This window comes from Prosopis cineraria, unplaced genomic scaffold (assembly GCF_029017545.1).
Source record: "Prosopis cineraria cultivar Desert tree isolate PC_DT_omini unplaced genomic scaffold, ASM2901754v1 PC1366, whole genome shotgun sequence".
In the NCBI taxonomy this organism is placed as follows: Eukaryota; Viridiplantae; Streptophyta; class Magnoliopsida; order Fabales; family Fabaceae; genus Prosopis; species Prosopis cineraria.
Window position 1 is genome coordinate 1 of NW_026556691.1, and position 14,845 is coordinate 14,845.

Consider the following 14,845-nt stretch of genomic DNA (forward strand, 5'->3'; position numbering starts at 1 on the left):
AGTACCACCACTGTATGCATTGTTCAAGTTGATCTGCCCAATTTTTGGGAGAGCTCCTCCACTAATATTTCTCACATCATTACTATCTCCTGATCCTTCGTCAAATCCAGTTGAGACCTATAACACATCATGTGAGTCATCAGCCGCAGTGTCCACATGTAAGTACCTCGTGTTGCAACGGTTGGAACAACTGTGTCAATTCTTGTACATATAGAAGTGGTCCTATATAAAATTTTTCTATACTCAGGATTTTCCTACACATTACAAGAACTGAGTTCAATATAGTTACAAAATAAAGCATTAAATATATATTATGCCAATATAATTATATACCTTAAGATTTTGACTCCACCACTCATTCGATACTTATATAGTATTTTTTTCGCTATCCCATCCCAAGCCGGTCTCTTTGTTTAACAATTTGTCCTATATATTCCATCTTTTCCTCAAATTATCCCATTTTATTTTTTAACTGCTTCTTATCATAACTTCTAGAGCTTAAAGCATTGAACTGTTACATTAATGCTTCCCAACCTTCCTTTGAATAAGGTAGAGCCCTTGCGCTCATTTTTTCTAACTTGTTAGAGAGCTAATTTGATGAACAGTTCAGTTTCTTCAGTAGTCCACATGCCTTCTCCTTACTCATATGTACTATCAAAATATTACATTCTTAATAATTAATTAACATAAATTAGACCTATTTGTCACGCCACATTTAACTGAAAACAAAGCAACTAATAATTAATTAAGTAAAATCATCCAATGTTCATTTGGAAAAACCATACCAAAAACACCATAATTCAACATGAGTTTGAACAAAAAAAAAACTTGAAAATACACACATAAACACACATAGAATTCAGAATAATTCACTAGTAATGAGCACAAAAAAATTTTAAAACACAATTCTCAGAAAAGGAAATCAAACCCAAGAATCAGTCATTGATTATAAAAAAATTTACAAACATATACAAAAGGCAGAACTAATTTTGAACTTAAATAATTCAAGATCTGAAACAGAACCAAGCATTTCCACCATTCTGGTTCCTATTCATTCAACATAACAAAAGTTTGAACCATACACACAGAGCACAACTACGTTCAGATTCACAACATTCATGTTCATTGAGTATGAGAAAAGTTTGAACCAATCCTTCTTCTTCAATGTTCAGATTCCTACGTCCAGAAGCTTTTCAAGTTTTGGATTACTAATGCAAGGGAAGAAACGGTCAAACAGAGCAGAAGTACCTTCAACAAAAAAACAGAGCATAAGCAATCTGGAGAAAAAATTAGAGGACCACCCGCGTCCAAGACCGAAAAGAAGCTCTAACCGTCCGAATGTTCGAGTGTCCGAGTTCAGTTCAGGCCTCAGGTGTTTTTACTTCTGTCAGCTTCACAATGCCATCCAAGACCCAAAAGAAGCTCGATCCATGAGCTACAAACAAAGAAAATAGCGACTGGAATGATGAGGAAGGATGATGAACAAGACCACGAGCTCAGCGAAGGAAGAAAAGTCAGATCTGTGACTAAAGATGGTGGGGGAGAGATGGAGGAGAGAAGGACGATAGTCACCGGAGATCTGACGGTGGACGAGGTGGATTAGGCAAACCAGAGCACAACATAGAGAAGAGAGAACGAAGAAGTCAGATCTGTGACTAAAGATGGTGGGGGAAGACGGAGGAGAGAATGACGAGAGTTACCGAAATGACAGAGGCGGACTGATAGTGGACGAGGCGGAAGAGGTGGACAAGAGCAAAGCACAGAGAAGAGAACTGAGATGAAGAGAGGCGAGTTCTGAAGAACGAAGAAGACCAGTTCGGGCAAGAGGAAAGACAAATATGAAGCCAGGGGTATCGTGGTCATTTTAAAATAATGGGTATTATATTTTTCTTCAACTGACTTTTTAAAAGCTCCAAATATCAACTTTCAATTTTTTCCGTTTCAACTAATTCGAAAGCACTTTTAGAAAGTTAATTTTAAACTTTAAATAATCCCCAAACACCATTTAACTTTCTCAAAGTAAAAAATAACTTTTTGAATGTAAACGTTGGTTTTCCAAACGCAACCAGAAATGAGTAAGCATCTAGAATTACATTTTTTGATTATGAAAACATAAAAATTTGCTCCAAACCTTGTAATTGAAGCTGAAGTTTTCCAATCAGTCCTTTTGGTTGCATTCTGTGACTCTAAAAACAAAAAACTTTGTGGGTAATTTAAAATTATATCTATAAGTACTTTTTGAGACTTGAGATTTATGTCATGTTTCTAAACCCTAATAACTCTTTGACTCAACTCACCAAAACTTTTTGTCATGATAAAAAACATAAAAATTTGCTGTAAACCTTGTAATTGAAGCTGAAAATTTCCAATCAATCCTTCTGATCGATAATCCCACCCATGCACTATATCTGCATTCCAGTTGATGTTTACTGAATGGATCGAGAATTACCATTTCTTCATATTTAAGGCTGAAACTTGGAGAAATACAGTGACAGAAGGGGTCGTGGTGCCTCAACGTTTCGAATTTTTCTGTATACTATATATGGATATTCTGTCTCCCTAACTCCAAAAATTTATACAAATTTTATACTATATATATGTTTTCTAATGTCAGCCACTCAATTAAATTCTCACTGCCAAGAATTTGTAAGAATTTAATTATAGCCCTTCATATTTATGGCCAGCTCCAGCCTAGATAAGGAAGAGAATTGTATTAAACCCTTAACAGTTAGCATAAAACTCAGTCAAATTTCACATGAACAACCTTTTATTAACATTTCTAAAACTTGATTAATTATATAACACAATAACGTCAAATAACATGAGGTTCAATACACGAAATCAAATCAAGTTTGATCCACCTTGACTCTATGAGAGAGATTATGCAAAAGCTATTTTTCATCAGAGCATGTTCTTTTACAAGTGTCTTCCTACTAAACACGATCATATTCAAGGTGCAATTAATCATTGAATGTGAGCATCTCTTCCTGTGAAAATCTCCTCTGGCAAAAATTTAAGCACTAGTTCATGACAACACCTTGTGAAAAACTAAACCTTCTAGACTCTACTGTCATTAGTGTTGGTAAATATACTTTTGTTTCCACACTAGCATATGGTTGGCTGAAGGCAAAGAGGAACAGAAACAAAAAAGCCAGCTCAAGAATACCCTCAACAAAACGAACGTTAATTACTTTTAACATGATTCAATAATAATGATTATTTTTCAAGACACATACCATTCCATAACACTTAAGGGACTGACTCTAAACTATTCTACTCATTTAAGCAAAGCTTATGTATACAAATTGTTCTTTCAGGAGAAAAAAGCATTGAGTCATTGGACATGGATATCAAGGATGTTTGAAGAGGAGCAGCCTTAGGCATGTTATGTAAAGAAGCACCATCCTTAACCTCAGCCTTAATTTTATCAAAAACCACATTCTCAGGCAAAACAATTCTACTGTTATACCTTCCATAGCTCTTAGCAGACCAAACTTCTCCGCCATCTTCTTCTTCTTCATCAACATTCTTCTTTCTTTCTTTCTCAGCCCTTCACCACAAGCATATTTTCTTCCACCCACACCTTCACATCCTCTTTGGTCATCCCAGGCATGTCAAATCTCATCTTGTATTCTTTCTCTCCCTCTTTTATCTCCCACGGTGTCCTTCCCCTGCGATGACCGCCACTGCTGCCGCTCGCGCATTCGGCCACTCCCCACTGCTAAGAGCGAATGGGTCCTCCATCATCCTCTCCATTGTCTCCATCATATCCTGCACAGTCTTTGCCGTAGGAAATCGGTCCCACAGCCCTGCATTTAGTCATGACTCTGCTTTAGTTTTTTCCATTTGAGATTCTATTTGTTCCCAACAAAAGATGTATCAAGAAATTACATAGTCAATCTTCGAATGCAATGTTTCAGATGTCAAATCCCTCTTAACCAGGAAACAAAATAACATTAAACCAAAAGACCTTTATCCCATAATTTCTTAGGAAATACACAGCATAATAAATTGACCATTTCAGGGAATGTTTTGAGCAATCTAAAAGACTACCCCTGGTACCGAAAACTGATAACCAGACAAATAAAAAAAAAAATTACATGGCTTTAGAATATGTAATATGATTATGCAATTGAAGCATGTCCTTGTATTTTACACAATTTGTAAGAGGAATTAAGCAAGTCAGCGGTTTACCTCCGGGTGGAGCGACTCTTGTTCTAGGGTGGGAAGGGTCCTTGTGTGGTCTTTGAAGATGGCTAAGTTGGTCTTGATATCTCCAGTGGCCACAACCTGACAGGCATGAAGGACCGTGTAAACTGAAAGAGGACCTCGGTGAAGAAGAAGATAATGACGATGATGAGCCATATGGCGAGCGAAGATGAACTCCGAAACTTGAGGATAAAGCCTGAGTCATATTCTATAATGTAACCGTCAACAAATGAAATGCTTACAACTCTACCAAAGCCAGAAATAAGATTCACAGGTTAGCAGAGAGAAATTGTAATATATAAAGGGAAGGGGGGGTGAAATTTTCAAAATTGATTTGCAGGGCAGTGAGGGATAAGGATTTGTGAGATATAAGGAAGTGAAACAGAAACGAGAGAAATATGGGGCCGCAAGGAAGCAATGAAAACAAAAAACAGAGGGTTCTCGAAAGCTCGACGTGGACTTGAGTTTTCACATTCTAGATGTATCCAGAAACGCCTTATCGCAAAGATTTAGGGGTCCTCTCTCATACTAACCGCAGGCTTGTTCGTTTTTGCTTCACCCAAAAGGCCTACGGTCATCATGAACTTATAACTACATGTCAATTTTGTCCCACCATTTGAAATCTGAACCTCATGCCCCTGAGACGGTGAGACTAATGCACACTCTTGTCTTCTATAGTTTTAGTTAGCAAGTCCCACCCGCTGGCATTTTTACTTTTATACCCATTCCTCTAACCACTCTTTGCACGAATTCGGTTTCGATGCTCATCATTCAAAAAATTTAAGCCATCTAGATTGGTCCAGATTTTTTCAATTTTAATTTTAATTTTATATTTTATAAAAAAAAATTTAATAAATTTTTTTGTAAATATATTTATCATCATTCTGATCAGTACTGATTTAATTTGAAATGGTTCAATTTAATATTATAAATTTTCATAAATTGACTATCTAGATGTACTCTAAACATTCTAAATTCAATACTAAATTTTTTATCTGCAAGGTCTAGATTTAAATTTTTATTTTTTATTTTATATTTATTAAAATAAAAAATTGTTAAAAATTTTAATAAAATAAAAAATTATTAAAAAATTTGATATTGAATCTATCTTGTCTAGAATACATCTAGATAGTCAGTTTATAAAAAATATAATATTAAATTGATACTCAAAATCTCAGATTGAATCAATATTGTTCATATTGATGATGAATATATTTATCAAAAAATTTTATAAATTTTATCTTTATAAAATTAAATTAAAATTGAAAAACTCTAGACTATCTAAATTAAAATCTAAATGGTCCAAATCTTTCTAGATGATGAGTATCGAAACTAAATCCCTCTCTACATCTCCCTTTAGCCCTATTTAGTTACAGGGAAGAGGAGGGGAGGACAAGAAAATTTTAAAAAAATTTTCTTCCCCCCCCCCCACCCTAACTTATCAAACAAAGGGAGGGGACCTCCCCTCCCTTTGTCCCATCTAAACAGGGAAGGGGAGGGCTCCCCTCCCACCTCAGGGAAGGGAGATTTTTTAAAATCTTTCCCTCTTATCCCCTTCTCTTCTCTCCCTTCTAACCAAACACTACTTCAATGATTCATTTTTATTTTGCTTTTTACACTCTCAAATACCTTTGTACTTGATATCTTCTCATCTCTCACCCCTCTATATATGCTTCTAGTCATATTTAACACTCTAAAATTTCAATTTAACTTTTCGTGAAAATATGATTAAATAATTAAATCTTAATTATTAAGCATTTATAATGGTAGAAAAGTATTTACTATGATACATAAATGTTATCATGGTAGAAAGGGTTTAAATATCATTTCAAACTCCACCATGATAGAAAAGAGTCCACAATGATACTAAAGAGTTAATTTATTTTATAAAGTTTATTATAGTAGAAAAGAGTTTTTCTTACAATAAAATATTTTCAAAATAGACTACCATGACCAAAAATGTTTAAACAAAACAAAATAAACCCTCCTATTTTAAGAACTAAGTAAGTTACATAAATAATAATCAATGGAAAAGAGAATATTAAATAAAATGAACCTAATGGGATTCCATTGAAAACCAATATTCAAAATCCACTATTTGATTTAAAATCATAAATAAGCATAAAGCATTGTTCCCATGACAGTTTTAAATTCAAATATTGTATTAATCACAAATAATAGTTGACAAAGTGACTCAAGTATACATCCATGATAAGTACATTAAACTCTGGTCAAGAAGACCACACTTTCAAACAAAATTTAATTATCAATACCCAACATGGGTCCAAACAATACTTTACACAGTTTGCTAACATTACACAACTAGAGTTCTCACAATGGTGTACACTTGGCTACGATACAACTACATCAAACATCATATCATAAAACACATTATAAACATGTATGAAGAAAAATTATAGTTAGATTACAACCAAACCAATACATGCACACTCAAGGCGAAATTGATAAAAAAATTATCAAATCTCTAAAATATAATTTAATACTTTAGTCAAATCAAAGGAGACCATCATTGTCATACACCAATTTCATGGCTACAGTTTAAGTGAGTCATATTAAGTCAAAAGTCACATTATGTTCTAAATAATGTGTTTTAAAGTTGGCAATTATACATTACTAACAAAAATGAGGCATAACATAGATAAAGTGGTGTCTCATACACCAAATGTAAGCCTTAGGTGTTCCTTTGACTTGTCCAGCTCTCGTAAAAATATTAATCACGAGAAATGAAATATAAAGGTCATAGTAATCAATACTAAAATGTTACAATGCATGCAATGCAATTATTCATGCAATTGCTAAGTGGGGAAACAAGATTATTTTTCAAACATATGTTATTTAATAATCCAAACAAAATATTTGGCATTACAATACCTTATCCCCTTCATACATCATGCCCGGCACCAAGTCACCTGGTCAAAGGTGATTGCTTCAAACATAAGCCACTTATTGGGTCTATTAAAAAGTCTTACCACATGATAGATATAATCTTTGAACAAATCTCTAATATCACATATTTCAAAACAAACCCAACAAGTCATGCATCAAGAGTTTTCCAAACAAAAATATTTTGAATGTAAATCATGTTTTTGAAAATGTTCTTTCTAATATAAATATTTTTCAACCAATAATTGATTTCAATAAAACACACATAATCGGTCACAAGCACATACATAATAAATATAATAAGAATTACCTTTACTCAAGCAATTAAAGTTTTTTGAACAAGTGATTTCTCACCACCAATACTTTCAACATCTCCAAAATTCATTTAGCAAAAATCTAACATAACAATTTAGGGTTGAACTCATAATCATCAAGTTCAAATTTCAACCCCAAAATCATGCTTTAAAACATCCATTACACTTTCATTAACCTCAACAGCTAGATTCAATGCCCACAAATTGAATCTTAACCCCATAAAAAAACCTAACTAAAAAAATCATCTCCAAATCTAAAGGAAAATTAGGTAAAATAGAGAGAAATGGCTAGAACTTACTTCAAGTGATTCCTAGGCTTGAAAACCACTTGAACCCACTGAATTTTCATACCTTATATATAGAGCTCTTGCCTTTTTGTTTCCAGTTTTTCTCGCACAACTGATCTGATTTCTTGACAGGGATTGTTAAATGTGTCCTATGTCCACGTGCAATTGATCCTTCACATTTCATGTTCGTGCAAGGTCATAGCCACTTAAGGCAGTCTCACCTTCTCTATTGATGTCCACAAGCAGTCAAAAGCAAAGTGGACAGATCCTACTTAAACCTCCTCTCATTGGGCCTGACTGAAAGCCAAATACCTATTTTTGACTTCCAAACACCCTCATCATGACCTTAATCCTAAATTAATCATTTATTAAGCACCCTATCATGCAATTACCCTCAAGTCACCTCAGTTAAGTGTGCTTTTACCATCAAATCCTCAATTATTCATATTTCCCTCTGATTATTTTTCTAGTTTAAAATTAGGATGTTACCTCATGCCTCACTCTTGTCCTGCCATTTTCCAGCAAACCTCCGACCGTGGCCACTTCTACTTGCCCTGGGCCCCGATAACTTTCGCGGCTCCGTCCATCGCCTCAAATCCCCCCTTAACGACAACCGCAATGATGACAAGTGGTTCTACGTCATGTCCTTGACCCGCACTTCCCCCTCGTCCCTCGTTTCCCTTCCCCTCCTCCCTCCCCGCCAAGGCCTCTCTCTCGTCTTCCTACTCTCTCCTCTCTTTGAACTAACCAGCGCTACCACTATCAGGGCCACCGGTCAATAAATGATGGTGTTCAGGGTATGGATGAACACTAGCACGCCAAGAGAATGGAATAGTTGCTAAAAGAAAAAATGGCGAAGGAAGATGAACCAAGAGAAACCAAGTGCAGAGGTGGCCATGGGGGAAAGTTTGCAGCAAAAATTTGAGATTCGAATAAGCATGGAGCTCGAATGTGGCTGGGCACTTTCAACACAGCAGAAGGAGCGGCGAGAACCTATGATTGTGCAGCTTTCGGGATGAGAGGGTTCATTGGCCATTGTGAACTTCCTAGAAGCAGCATCAGAATCGCTGTTCCTCGTCGTCTTCAATGGTGGAAACCCAGGGATAGAAGACGATTGTTTGGATGATAAATTGTTTAGAGAGCTTCTTGATCATACGACGAGGTAGGAAGAGTAAAGGGCATGGTTCATTGTTGGGGAGTTCACTCACTTCTGCTGGAAGACACTTCATCTTCATGGTTAATTGGCTGGGGGAGAGAGAGAGGGGAGATGGAGAAAGTGGTGATGAAATGGCTGAAGTTTCTTGCATGTCCAAGTGAAAGCGCCCAATGATATTGATGAAGAAGACATAGGGACTAATTGATGGAATTAAAGCTAGGACATGATTGCTTCTGCAAATCATTAACTGGTATTTATACTGCTCAGGTGGGGAGAGAGAGAGAGAGAGAAGAGGCAGATTTGGAGGAGTGAGAGACACATTAACTTTTTTTTATATTATAAAAAATATTAGTAGGACTTATGATATAATATTTTATAATAAAAATATTAAAATGTGTTAAATGCGGGATCCAAATAATGGGAATAATGCCAAGGCGTTTAGGGATGAGTTTCTAACATTGAAGCTAAAAGTGACTTATAGTTATAGTTGAAGTTAAGTTGATCATAAATTTTTTAGATAAAATTAATAGACAAAAATAATCCTTAACTTAAGAATAATATCCATTTGATATTTCTCTTTATATATATATAACTCATCATATATGTTTTCCTTTTACTTTACTTAAAACACAAATTCATCTTAAATTTGAGAAATTCATCTTTTTTATATTTCTTGACTAAGTGTGACATTTCATTGATTTTATAATAAATTAATGGAAAAAATTATCAATATAATTTTTTTGCCAAGATATCAAATAGATACTTTATGATCCAATTTATAGAAAAAGAGAGATTATTTATTTTGATCCTATTTATAGATACTTTAATGATTATTGTATTCATCTTTACCTTTTTGTCCCTATTGAATGGTGGGAATGCTATTAAATGCTAGAATATTTCATTTTTGAAGTATGTATAGTTAATATGGATAAAATTAAAAAATTTATGAATTTTTAGATAAAATGAATGAAATTTAAGATTTTTTTTTAGTATTGGTTAAAATGTTTGAAGTGACTATAAATATGACCAGATGAAGTATTTTACATGGTTGAGTCCATCATAAATGTTACCTTCAATGAGTTTCTTGTTGTCTCTGGTTATTAATTTGTTATTTAGAGGACTTAATCAGTATTAATTTTTTTATATATTATTTATATTTATTTGAATTTTTGAGATCTTGTTCTATAAGTTTTAGATTTTTTATATAATTTCTATAGGCCAATTAACAATTAAAATTAATCTCTATTAATGGCAAGGATGCATTGTCCTCCCCATTTTCAAATTATAAATAATTTTGGAGGTATTTCGTTGCCCCACAATATAAAACAATTTCACAAAGATAATGTTTCTTTAATGATGCATTCTCAATACTACTTTCCAAGTGGAGAGACAATTGAAATGATTGTAGTGTCCTTCTTTAATATTATTTATAATTAGTTTTAATATATTTTATTAGAGTAATGAAAAACCTTAAAAATTCTTTAACAATGGTCTAAAAATTTACAAAATTTTTAACTTTATTTTATTAAATATACATACTTTAATAATATATTTTCTCTCTCCAACATTCAATGGAAGGTAAAAGGATAATTTATAATAAAAATTTAATGACATAACTTATAAATAAAATAAAAAATTTCTCTCTATGTTATAAATAGGATCAGAGGGAGTAATAATTAAGTGTGCATATTTAAAGCAATATTAAATGGAAGGTATTTTTAAAGTTTGATTGCATATTTACAAAATAGTTTTTTTCCTTTTGAAAAAAATGAAAAAAATTATTTAAAAATGTGTTTTCTGTTATTTGTTCTGAAAAATAAAAAAAGTTAAAAGTTATTGAGAAGACCTAAAAGCCAGGACATTCTTTAGACATTTTGTTATTTTTTGTTTCGCAAAACTAAAGAGAAGTCATGAAATATCATGTCTTCATTAATGTCAATTATGTTAATAAAATAAATTAATTTTTTATCTTTTATTTTATCAATTTAGATACTCTCTCTTCATTAAAAAATATAAGATATTTTTAAATAAATTTCACCTCTAATAAAATAGTTACCTACTTTTAAACTAACCATATCTTTTTATATTTATCCTTATTAAACACCTTACAATAATATAAAGTTATTTAATAGGGATACTTTTAAGAAAAACAATAATTACAGCTTGAAAGATTAAAAATATCTTATATTTTTAAATATCTAACTCCTTAAAAAATGTCTTATATTTTAACAAAGGAGTTTGCTTTTCAAAATAATGATTCAATCATATTTTTTCATTTTTTATTTTTAAAAACTTGTTTTGAAAAACTACTCTACATAATTATTTGAATAACATAAAAACAGGAAACAAAAATCAAACAAGTCCTATATTTTTATGTTAAAAAAATTTATAAAGTATCATTATTGTATTTTATTGTTATGCATAATCTTGTATTAAACTCTCTATAATTTAGGACAGAGATGGTATTTATTATATCCCTATTATCACCATTCCATGGTTAAGATGTATGACATCTTAATATCTATTATACCCTTATCATCATCATTTAATATTCTCTCTATCCCAATTTATAATATATTTTTAAATAAAATTATACATAAAATTATTAAATACACTTTATAACTTTATTTTTAAAATAAAAATAAAAATTTTTAAAAATACTTTTTATTTAATAATCTTAAAATGAGAATCTCAGAATTAATTCTCAAACACTCCATCCAATGCATAAGGAATCCGCCTAATTAAACAAAGACCTCAGAAAGAGTCATGATGCTAATTACTTTTTGGGGATCAAAATGAGCAGAGCGAAGTCACTGAATTTGAAGAAAAACAATTAATCTATAAGTTATCATAATTTTTTCTCAATTTTATATTAGATTTTTTATTTTTTTAATCAATTTTTTATAATTTAATCAATTAGATATATTAATCTTTGAAGATTAAAATTTCTAATGACTAATTAACTTTTACAAAAAAACAATTTTAAAATTTATAGAAAATTTGATATAATACTTTTGGTAAAAAAAATTGATTTAATATATTATTGACATTTTTATTAATTTTTTATGAAAATTATATTTGCATAAAAATTAGTTAGAAAATATAACCTAATCATATAAATTTTGAGTAATAAAAACTATACAATAACTCTAAAATTTTATAATCTAGTTCTTAATTTTAATTTTACTTCAGATTGTTAAATCTGATAGATTTTTTTTTTTTTTGCCAAAGAAACCTGATAGATTTAACTATAAGGATTCAAATAAAACAAAATCAAATGTAAAGATCTAATTTAAAATTAAGATAAATTATAAAAATTTATAGATTAATTTAAAAAGAAAAAGAAAAAAAAAAAAAGACAGACTTGATCAAGCTCCTAAGATTATGGCGTAACCTGACCTGTTTAAATAGTCCAAAATCGAAGTCTATTTAGATGCTTATATGCCTAAACAATTAAGCTTAGTTTTTCAAAGCCTGCAAACCTTATCTATCTATCCATTATCCTTTTTTTTTATATATATAAAAAAAATTAAATGAGTTGGATCGGACTCCTCCTTCAGGAATTATTCTAAATTATAATTATAAATTACATATATCATATGTAATTTAGTGGCATTTTAATTTAATTTATTTTGATTTCTTCTGGTAAAAAAAAAAAAGGTATTTTGATTTCTGAAGGAAAAAAAAGGTAATTTGATTTCATTCCCTAACCTAATATTCCAGTCTGAGCTCTTCGGACCTTCCGCTTCCGGTTGCTGTCAATCCTTCCACCGTTGCCTCCTTCAGATCTGTGAAATCTCAGGATTCGTCCTTGGCTGCCGTTGCTCGTCCTTGTTTAAAGCACTGTTCGAGCATCTATCCGATGGATGATTGAAGTAACATCAAAAGGCCATAACACCGTCGCCCTCTCTTACTCTTCCTCGTTGCCGCACCACTTCAGGTTCTTGTGTTTTCTTTTGAGGCATTCTGAATTTTTCTAACTTCAAAGATTTCTCGAGTGTGTGAAACTTGGAAGAGATATGATTGCTGAGTTGAAAATTAAAAGCTGCGCAGTGTGCCCGTGAACTAGATTGAAGTAACTGTTGAGTTTCTGATTGAAGTGACTGATGAAATTCAAAATGGAAGAACAGAAGAAATTCACGAAGTAGATTGTTTAGTAATTCTTGATGGGGCTTATCTATTTTCAAGTCTGCTAGTTGTAGTTTGTCAGAAGATTAGTGGGACCATTAGCTGCGATTGATCAATCTCTGCAACTAATAGGAATATTAAGAAAGGTCTGGTGGACGGTGGTGGGTAAGTAGAGCCTATAAAAAGCAGCCTAGTTTGTATAAGCGAGCATGAGAATTGTGATCAATCTTTGATTGGATATCGTGAGTTTTTCATCATTTTTCTCAAAAGGATAGGTTACATTTTAATTTGTATCTAGATGCATTTAACTGTAACGTATTTCGTATTTGCTGAAGGCGTATTTCAATGTTACCATTATTTGTTAGTGATGAACTTTCTCTTCTTATTTCTTACTTCCTAGTATATTCTTCACTGTACCTATAGTATACTCCCTCCAGTCCAAAATATATGCTATTTTCTACCAGCGATTGTTTGTTCATTTGAAACACTTTGTAAAAAGTCTATAGCATTAAATACCTTTGTTTCAAGTGCTTTTATTTTGGCCTAATTTGGCTTCAAGAGCTGAGTTCCAAACATTTATGCTCTGATAAAATGAGATATCAGGTGTGGGCTTTTCCTGATATGCCCCCCCCCCAAAAAAACCTTGAGTAATTTATATTGCTTTAGATTTGAAATAATGATGCATGAAAGATTTTGGCAGTGAATTTCCTCGTGTTTATAATTTTTCTTTTATCACTGTGTGTGGATAATCTGAATTAACAAGTCACCTGGAAACTTCATAGGTTTTCATTGTTTTGTTGGAAGTGTACAGCATATGCAATAGTGTGAAAGAGCAGCTCAACTTGCATATTAGTAATGGTGGAGGTGTGGTGGTCTCTGTTGGGGGCTGCAATCCCGGCTGTCATTGCAGGACAAGCTTTTAGAGTGAAGAAAAGGCATGCTGAAGAGCAGAGGCTGAAAAGTGCAAGGGGAAGGGAGAAGAGTTCTGATGACATTTTTGTGTGTGAGCGGGTTTGCACGTCAAAGAGGATGCTGAAGAAGGTCGGCTCGTTCTCGAAAGACCCCATTCCTGATACTTGTGTTACTGTCTGTGGTGTCTCTGAGCTTGATGCATGTGCTGATGCCTGTGCTCGTACTGTGTGTGTTAACCAACATCAAGTACCTAATTGGAATGACATATGCCTTCGGAGGTGCCAGAGTGAATGCCTAAAACTATCTGAATCTCATTCTTCCTAGGAATTTGCATGCAGAGAAGTATGTGTTGATATTCTGATTCGAGATTCCGAGTTTTGGAATGGTTGTTGATGTCTTTTGGCATCGTGGTAACTCCATTTTTAGTATCATTGCTAAATGCTAAATGCTTGTAGATGGGTGAGCTTATTCTGCATTATTCAGAACTATGGTCCTCAGAGAATACTGAGACAATTAGACAAAGAACAGATGCTTTTTCGGCAGTGTATCCTTTCGCAATCAACTTCTCTTCTCATGTTTGATCATTTATGTGTTGCTTGCTTTATTTGTATCCCTTGCTTATGTGTCCCTTGGTTTTGTTTCTTTTATTGGTTTCAGTCTGCAATGCACGCACAAGCACTTACATTGAGAACTTTTATTGTTTAACGTATATTATATATATTCTCAGGGAAAAAAAAAAGGAAGGAAGAGAAGAAGATTATTCAATTTCTAGTTGACAATCAAACACATTCAAAATTACTGAAATCATGCAGATATTTGGGTTAGTTTGGAGGGTTCCGGTGTATTATAAACTTTGTTCGGCAGTGTCAATCCAGCAATGTGTCGCTTAAATGACCATACAGGGGGAACTATCATAGAATGTAGTAGTTAGCTTT

General features: G+C 32.7%; 2 protein-coding genes and 1 pseudogene across 5 annotated transcripts; 2 read left to right on the forward strand and 1 right to left on the reverse strand.

Annotated features, from left to right (window-relative positions):
• Positions 1-3,168: 3,168 nt before the first annotated feature.
• LOC129299959 (small heat shock protein, chloroplastic-like) lies at positions 3,169-4,414 on the reverse strand (annotated as a pseudogene).
• Positions 4,415-8,663: 4,249 nt separating this feature from the next.
• LOC129299960 (ethylene-responsive transcription factor ERF094-like) lies at positions 8,664-12,744 on the forward strand. The gene is made up of 2 exons (XM_054938458.1): positions 8,664-8,830; positions 12,594-12,744. The coding sequence occupies exons 1-2, from the start codon at positions 8,664-8,666 to the stop codon at positions 12,742-12,744; spliced, it is 318 nt and encodes a 105-aa protein (XP_054794433.1).
• LOC129299961 (uncharacterized protein At5g64816) lies at positions 12,577-14,494 on the forward strand. 4 transcript variants are annotated; one of them, XM_054938460.1, is made up of 2 exons: positions 12,577-12,810; positions 13,781-14,494. In XM_054938460.1, exon 2 carries the CDS (start codon positions 13,854-13,856, stop codon positions 14,232-14,234), a length of 381 nt encoding a protein of 126 aa, XP_054794435.1. In that variant the 5' UTR covers positions 12,577-12,810; positions 13,781-13,853; the 3' UTR covers positions 14,235-14,494. The 4 variants fall into 4 exon arrangements, with proteins under 4 accessions (XP_054794435.1, XP_054794436.1, XP_054794434.1 ...); XM_054938461.1 differs by having other exon boundaries at positions 13,803-14,494; XM_054938459.1 differs by having other exon boundaries at positions 12,578-12,810; positions 13,810-14,494.
• Positions 14,495-14,845: the final 351 nt, after the last annotated feature.

Excerpts from the sequence above, each read along its gene's own strand:
- LOC129299960 (XM_054938458.1), top strand. The coding sequence starts at position 8,664 with ATGTGGCTGGGCACTTTCAACACAGCAGAAGGAGCGGCGAGAACCTAT. Across the intron at positions 8,831-12,593 it reads CCCAGGGATAGAAGACGATT|TCTGAGCTCTTCGGACCTTC; the intron begins GTTTGGATGATA and ends CTAATATTCCAG.
- LOC129299961 (XM_054938460.1), top strand. The coding sequence starts at position 13,854 with ATGGTGGAGGTGTGGTGGTCTCTGTTGGGGGCTGCAATCCCGGCTGTC.